We start from the raw sequence: 8,426 nt of genomic DNA on the forward strand, positions 1-8,426 counted from the left end.
GATTACTGATTGGCAGAGCTAACTCGAAATTTCGAGTTATGGATACTTGTTTGTTTGTTTTTTTAGTGTCGGAAACGGACTTCCATACACTTTTGACACAAAGTACATCATATCATTCTTTCATGCAAAGTTTGAAATTATACTCAAAATTAATATATTTTTTATGTAAATTTAATCAAAATTATTGTATTTAGGCATACAAAAATAAATAAATAAATCATCGGGCCACCGAGCAAATGCCCGGTATGCCCGATGGCCAGCCCAGCTATGGCCGTGCCATCAGTTAACCCTTCCACAGTTGACACACGTGCCTAGGGTTGCCGACCCCTGCTATACGGTATTTACAGATGGACTACAGCGGAAAGTACAGACTAAGAACAAGTCTGCAAAAGAAATTAGAACGTATGGAATTCAATACTACAAAGGAAAAAAAAGATTGTCAATAATACTTCAAGTTCATGCAAAGATATAAACCATTAAAACAAACAAGCAAAAAAGAACTTTTCCCTGTTGACCAACCAGCTGTGCAGCTTTCCCTTCATCGTGACACAGAAGGTGCAAAATTAGAGGGAGGGCGGGACTTCCTGTGCAGATTATGGAACAGAGTTAGAACGCAGTACGGGCACTTGGTGGGGAGGTACAGTCTCAGAGTCAGCCTCATCCTGGTTGGAAAAGCCGCTCGTTGTGGCAGTGAGGGGTGGTGGTGGTGTGGAGGTGTTAGCAGTGGTGGTGAGGGTGGTGCTGATGACACTGCTGCTGCTGGTGTTGGTGTTTGTGCAACTGGCAGCAGGTGTAGTGGCCTGCTCCTCTTTGGGCTGCTTACTGGCAAACTCAGTGATGCTAAAGACAAATTGGAGGCAGCCCAGTTTGATGTAGCTGCCATGGTGGAGCAGGGCCGTGCCCTCCCAGCCCGCCCCGCTGCCTCCAATTAGACTGGAGCTACTCGCTTTGCAGCTACAAGACGGCTCAGCACCACCCTGACATTGGCTACTCATCACTCCTCCTACTGGCAACAACCCCACCATGGAGTTGGCTCCCTCGTCCTCTTCCCGTTTCTTACTGCGACCTACGCAAAGAAGAAATGCAGCAGGTCTGAGAAAGACGTCTGTACAGACTAGTGTCACAGTAAACTCCATTAATGTGGAGACAATGCAACCATGAAAAGATTTCACTGATTACATTTTATCCACAAAATAAAAAATGAACACTTTGTTTTGAAAATGAGACTAAAATCATGTGGAAAGCTGAACTCTGGCAAACATGTTTTACACTCATCATCTATAAACAGTTTCAGAGAAATTTGATTTAATGCTGTTTCACACTGCAGCTCTTTACTAATTAAACATCTGTCCAAATGATCTTTAATAACAGATTAAGACTGGAAGCTTTATGTGATACCAGCAACATTCAGATTTTACATAACGTGGTCTGCCACAGAACAAGTATATCTGACTGCTCATTTTAGCACTTTATTTATTTACCTTTTTCATTGCTACAATGCCACATGCACCAAGTTTACCACTGTACTGTAAGTTCATCTCCATCCATAATGGCTAGATCGCCATTATGGATGGAGATGAACTCCAACACCAAACTCATGGTTTGTTTTTTTTCCCTGCACTTCAAGCTGGCACTCTAACCAGAACCTACAACAGACGGAGAACTGGTTCGTGTGCAGTTCTCCAACAATGAGAATACAATGAGCTCACTGGGACTCAGAGCAGAACAAGAGCCAGCAGCTGCAGTCCAAGAACATGGGCTGACTGAAGACAGCTAATGATGATGTTCACTTATTTATTTTATTTTTATATTAAGCTAATTACATGTACCCATTAAGAATGACAAATGTGACCTTGACCACAATTTGGATGAAGAACACTAAAAGCTGACCAATACTGCAGGAGCAGTGTCAGTGTAACAAACAGGACACTGACATTAAGCACATGGGGGGCTACACTTCCTGAAATTCTAGCCAAACTAAAAATGATTCTTTTCAGTATTAGAGTATAAATTAAAGTATTCCTTTAATTTACAGAAGCAATGATGTTATCATTTTTTCACAATTAAAATTTTAACCATTTTAACCAGAACACATACAGATGAGTGGCTAAGTGGAAGAAGATGGATGGATATTCATAAAAGGTTCATACAAAATCTATGAGCGACGACCTCATCAGCAGTCCAAGTCAAACTGGGCACACAGACCTGGGTTCCTTCAAGCCAATCCAAACAGATGACAGAGATGTACTTACGAATGATTCCTTGGACTTTGGCTACCAGGCCACCGGGTGGACATGGTGAGGTCTTCTCAGAGAAATCGCATGAGTACAGGACATTATCCACTGTGGTGCCATGCTCGCTATAGTTCAGAAGCTCATAATGCTTGGTATTCTGAAGGACGACAAACACACACACACAATTTACATCTTGGTCACTAACAACCACAGGAGTGCTCTGCAGAGTGATGTAGTTTAACGGCCTCACCTCATCATAGAAAATACAGGCATGTTTCCCCGATACGTAGTTGCAGTGACCGTAGTTTGTAAGGCACACATCCATGTCAGCACCTTAAAGAAACAGTTAAAGACTTAAACACCCTTTCCCACAACACAAAGAATACAGATTTGCAACATGGATTTTTTTTCCTGCAATATTGACGTGTCAAAATGTATTTTAATGACCTGCACTCCAATGTGACATATTGTGTTTTTGTTCAGTAGTTTCTATTCCACATGGTCCTGTTGTGACCCTCACAGGTCTAAGAACTTACTTTCACAGACAACTTGCTTAAAATACTCCGATTTAAAGATGACGGTATCAACTATCACTCAACCTGACTAATGATGCAGAGATTGGGAGCTAGTACAGGCTCAGTATTATACTCTGTCGTGTACTGCTGCCTGTCGTGCAGAAGTACAGTCATGGTTAAAAGGATACCTTCTGTCAAGGTTTACATATTAGGACAAAATAAAAATCATCTTGTTTTTAGCAGGTCTTGAAATTAAATCTTGATATATAACCTCAGATGAATTATAAAATATGACATTACACTGTCATGTATTTGACAAAAAAGAAGCCAAAATGCAGAATTAGTGTATGAAACACTAAGCAAACCATTGTTGCTTCCATAGAAATAAAGATGACAAGTAGCAGGTACATACTGCTAATCAAACACAACTGATTAACTGATTATCAGCATGAGTGACCACCTCTATAAACTCAGAAGCATTCTGGTGTGTGTCAACATAATGCCAAAGAGGAAAGATGTCTTAAAGAATAAATGAGTGCTGCATGGCAGTATCTGAAGTTGCATGAAGCCAGTCCCAAACACACTCATAATTCTACCATGAGAAAGATTATTCACTATTCAAGTGGAAAACATGCAAGACAGCTGCAAAATATTCCCAGGAGCTAAAGTCCAAAAAAAGTCACCAAGGATCAGGCAGTGCAATGACTCCAAGCACATCAGCAAATCTGTCTGGTGGTTCTGCAAGCTGATGAATGATGGGGTGTTGTTAGTTTTTCCACACACTGCTTCTGCTTCACTTCCCATTTTTATATCTGTAAGAGTGATTAGCTCAGAGCCAAGACACCAAACCAGGGGCCCTGGTACACCTGCTGTGTTGGCAGCTTTGCGTGTCACCAGTAATACCATCACACAGCTATATCCATTCATGCTAGCTGTTACGGTGCATGTACGTGCTGCAGTATTCTTCTGAACAATAGGTGTTGCCCGTCCTCCAAATCAGCGCTGGTATAGAAGGAGAAGAAGTCAAAGTTGGAAGCCAAGGAATTTTAAAGTTTTTGCCAAGTTTCAACATCTCCCTCTGTGAAACCTGTGAATCTCTAAACTTCTGTACTGATATGATGTTAGGATGCCATTAAAAACAGACTTTAACCCAGCTGCAGCAGCAGTGCAACAACACACCAGATTATAAAAATGGAGAAGTGCATGACCAGCAGAGATGACAGCTTACAACATGTAACATCAACTTTGCTGTACGGTGACATTTGCCAGGCACCACACAGCAGGTATGATGGGGCCCTACCTATGTTCTACTTCTGTCTTACTAAACTTTAGTCACAAGGCAAGAATATAACCTAAATCAAACATGACTGTCTGGAGTTTGGTGAACTGGTATGATTTCAAAAAACTACGTGAGACCAGCTTTAATACTGTTCTCCTACGTGAACCTTTCCCCATCAAAGGTGAAACCTAAGAGTGGCTCAGAGCCAGGGCACAGAATGCAGCAGGGTCAAAGTCACAGCGACTGAATGTCCTACCTGATCCTATGTGTAACGTCCTATAGCACATGCTGACAGCTGTTCCTCTTCCTGTCAGAGGGTAAAAGACCGCTCTGGCTTGCACCTTTTTCTGACCTGGAAGGAAAGTGTAGGTTTTAATAATTAGAACAAAACAGCAATCAAACAGCAGAAAAACTGACTTCTTGACAAGTAAACAGACTAAACTGTAGTGCAAAGGTGTCTTACTGTTTGGGTGGGGTGCTGAGGTTTTTGGGGTAGTGCTGGTGGTGGGAGGAGGTTGAGTACTGGGCACTTTGGGAGCAAAGAGCTGCTGGATCCTCTGATGGGCCAAGAGCTTGATCATCTCTGTATCATGTTTGTCCAGCTCGATCCCTGCACACACAAACACACACAACCGCTAGAAGCTAATTACATCTTCGTGTGCTTCATAGCAGAACACAGCAATACGAAGGCTCTTAAACTGTCACATGTGGCCGCAGAGTGACAAACTCACCCCCATCCTCTTTTCCATCCTTCATGCAGCTGGACAGGTTGGTGATGGAGGGCAGTGTGTTGGGCAGCAGTGAGTCCATCAGTGCAGGAGCAGCCTTTATAGACATAAAGGACAGGAGAGAAAAAAAAGACAAACTGACATTGAATATGACAGCCCAGCTGTGTAAGTTTTCCAGTGTCTAAAAAGTCACTCCAACTGCACAAAGTGATACACTTGCAAAATTTCTACAAAATGACTTCATTTAACACACTTCAAAGAGTCACGAGAACTTGTTGCAACATCATTTCATCTCCTTTAACTATCATGAGTGTGTTTGGGTTTTTGGGAGTCAAGGATCCCAATAAAAATCAACAGCACATCTTATTGGTGTGTCTACTGCATGAAGAGTTACAGAGACCTGACAGAAGCACTGTTATCAGAAGTAATTTCTGACCACACCAATGTCCACTTTTTTCCCAGTTAATGCCAGTCGTTTATCTGGACCTCTCTCCTATCACATCGAAAATGAATCAAAACTTAGAACCTCTGATCGATACGGTCTTGCCCATGTCAGTTATTTTGGTTTTTAAAATCTGTCAATAGTCCGCCCATGATTTACTGTCCCCTTTGAGACATACTAACATGTATGTTGTCACCTGACACTGCTCTGTCCAGTCTGTGGCAAGTAAACGTAAAGAGACGTCAGATACCAAGTCAGCTTCCCACCTGAGCAGTCTGTACCAAATAAAAATGCTGTTTTTTGTCTTACTCTTAGTAAACTAAATAAATAATTCACTGACCAAATACCATCCACTCTGATAATTTTGCATCTGCTGGTGAAAGAAACTGATCTGACATCAGTGTTAAGTTAACAAGCTCTACGTGACAAGCTCTAAAGAGTCATGCATTAAATGAAACAGCAGGAGTATTTCTTGTAATCAAATTACTCGATGAATAGTTGCAGCCCTGGCTAGTACTATAGGCGGAAAGAACAAGCCTGTATGATGACTTTAGAATTACAAGTTTAGTTTACTTTAATTACTGTTAAACTACAATGTTGTGTTTTTACTTGTACTTAAAATTTCCAGAGAAAACACTAAAGGCTGTTTTTGTGCTTAGATTTAACTCGTGCTGTGTCACTAATATTGCACTGTAATACTATTGGTACCATAGCAGTGACAATGGATTCACACTTCGGTCATCTGTCATCATCCCAGAAATTTACTAGTCAGTACTAATAAAATAGAATTATGCAATTCTCAATACCAAAACAAAACCCCCACAACACCTCCCCCAAGTGGTGAGCACATGGGGGGGGTGGGCCCATGTCATCTCTTTAGCCTGTACACAGCCAGACTGCATGGGCTAAAACACAGTCCCTGGTTAGACTCCCTTGAGCTCCTCCCCAGGCCTGGCTCCAGGGTGGGGCCCTCGTAATCACTATAGCTACTGTACATTATCTCTTACACTTTAAAGTATTATTATTATTATTATTATTATTATTATCATGATTAATATTATTCTTATTCTTATTATTAGCTGTATAAAGTGATACATTAAGACTGCAGCTTTGACATTTCTGATGATGTGTACCTGGAGTAGGTGCTGATCCAAACTTTACTGTGTCGTGCTCCTGGCTGCCTCTAGATGGTGCATCTGTGAAGGAACTGCTGGTGATTGAGAAGGAGGGCTTTTCATCGGTGCTCACACACTCCTCCTGGGGCTCTGTCTGGCTCCTGTGGTTCTGTTGGCCACTGTGGGGCCATATCGTGGGGGCAGTGGGGCAGTTCTGTTGGGCACATGCATTTACAGTGCTCTCGGGTTCCTTCTTAACCGTTTCTGTTCCTATGTGGTTCACCAGTCCAGAGGCAGAAGCTGATGGCGTTTTCCCAGCCTTCAGTCTGTTCTGTAGCTCAGCCTGCCTGCAGGAATCTGAGGCACTGTTACAGTCTACAGGTCCATTGGCTCTGGGAGGCTGAACCAATTCCAGAGGCCCATTAGGTTTCCTACAGTTCTGACATGGTGTCACGGTGCATTTGCAAAGAACTAGCCCTGATGGGCTGTCCTTGGAAAGAGAGGCCCCCTGGGAGTCACTGGGTGTACTGCAAGCTTTAGAGCAGGGGTCAGGGGAAGAAGTCCTTTCTAATGAGGCCTGAGTTTTCATGTCCTCTGATGCTCCACTTGATTGTGTATTTGCTTTCTGCTCAAAGTGCCACTCTGTTGATGAGGCCTTCTGTTTGATGGATAGGTGTCGCATGATACTGCACTGGAGAGCGATGACATCCTGAATCCAGCTGAAACTGAGTGGGGTTTCTCTCCATAGCAGCCGCTATTAGGAGCTGAAAGAGTCTCTTGAGGAGTCGCAGGGTCGGAGCAGAAACTGTAGAACTCTCGAGCTCTGCACCCTGAACTTCATCCTCAGGCTCTGCTGCCTCCTCCTCTCCATCGTTCTGCTCCTCTGAGGGGGGTGGATGAAGTGTTGGAATTTGGAGTCCCAGGTCAGCTGCTTGGCCTGCTGCTGGTTCTGCGGTCCAACAGTTGTACCTGGGCCACTCGTAGACCAGGGCCTGCAGCTCCGGTCCCCGGAAGAAGACCGTCAAGCTGCAGCCGGCCAGCGTTGAGCTGCAGCTCCACGGATGGAGAAGCGGAGCGCTTGGAGGAGGATTTCTCTGGCAGGTCATTGGTCTGTTCAGACTTCTGTTCTGTACATAGTCACACAAAAAAAACCAAACACTGATTTAAAAAGCCATCTCTTGACCCTGCTGTCTTAGCTAGTTAGAGGCGAATCGCCAACCTTCCTTTTATCTCAAAAATTCTTGAAAAAATTATTTTAAAAAAGCTAACATAATTTTCAGAGGAATGGTTTATTTGAACAGTTTCAGTACGACTTCAGAGCTCATCACAGCACAGAAACAGCTTTAGTGAAGGTTACACATCATCTTCTCATGGCCTCAGTGCAACGTTCAATACTGTTGACCGTAATATTTTATTAAAGCTATTAGAGCATCCTGTAGGTATTGATTTCTGCAGTGGTTTGTATCATATTTATCTAAGGTTAATTATGGATGTGCTAGGACCAATTCTGTTTACAATTTAAATGTTTCCCTTAGGCAGTATCATCAGAAGGCATAGCATACATTTTCACTGCTATACAGAGGACACCCAACTTTATTTATCCATGAAGCCAGGTAACACACACCAATTAGTTAAACTGCAGGAATGTCTTAAAGACATAAAGACCTGGATGGCCGCTAACTTTCTGCTTCTTAATTCAGATAAAACTGAGGTTATTGTACTCGGCCCTGAGAATCTTAGAAATATGGTATCTAACCAGATTCATACTCTGGATGGCATTACCTTGGCCTCCAGTAACACTGTGAGGAACCCTGGAGTCATTATTGACCAGGACATGTCCTTCAATGCACATATTAAACAAATATCTAGAACTGATTTATTCCAATTCCAATCTTTGTGTAATATCTCTGAAATAAGAAATATCCTGTCTCAGAGTGACGCTGAAAAACTATTTCATGCATTTATTACTTCTAGGCTGGACTAGATGTTTTCTAATATTTTGGGACATCATTTTAGAGACAGAACATTACTTTTTACTTACCATATTGTTCATTCTCGCCAAAGTCTGAGATGCAGCAGACGATAATTTACACTTTGCACTGTCTTCATGGAT

At 42.5% G+C, this 8,426-nt stretch overlaps 1 protein-coding gene across 1 annotated transcript; it reads right to left on the minus strand.

The window, feature by feature from the left end:
• Nucleotides 1-578: 578 nt before the first annotated feature.
• LOC146374298 (PHD finger protein 12-like) lies at nt 579-8,366 on the minus strand. Its single transcript, XM_084950165.1, has 10 exons — nt 8,355-8,366; nt 7,150-7,440; nt 6,332-7,067; nt 5,772-5,779; nt 4,760-4,853; nt 4,492-4,638; nt 4,285-4,380; nt 2,485-2,567; nt 2,253-2,391; nt 579-1,066 (listed from the first exon to the last, which is right to left on the minus strand). The coding sequence occupies exons 1-10, from the start codon at nt 8,364-8,366 to the stop codon at nt 594-596; spliced, it is 2,079 nt and encodes a 692-aa protein (XP_084806291.1). The 3' UTR covers nt 579-593.
• Between the last annotated feature and the right edge of the window lie 60 nt (nt 8,367-8,426).

This window comes from Perissodus microlepis, chromosome 14 (genome assembly GCF_051167445.1).
Source record: "Perissodus microlepis isolate ML-2025 ecotype Zambia chromosome 14, ASM5116744v1, whole genome shotgun sequence".
Taxonomy (NCBI): Eukaryota; Metazoa; Chordata; class Actinopteri; order Cichliformes; family Cichlidae; genus Perissodus; species Perissodus microlepis.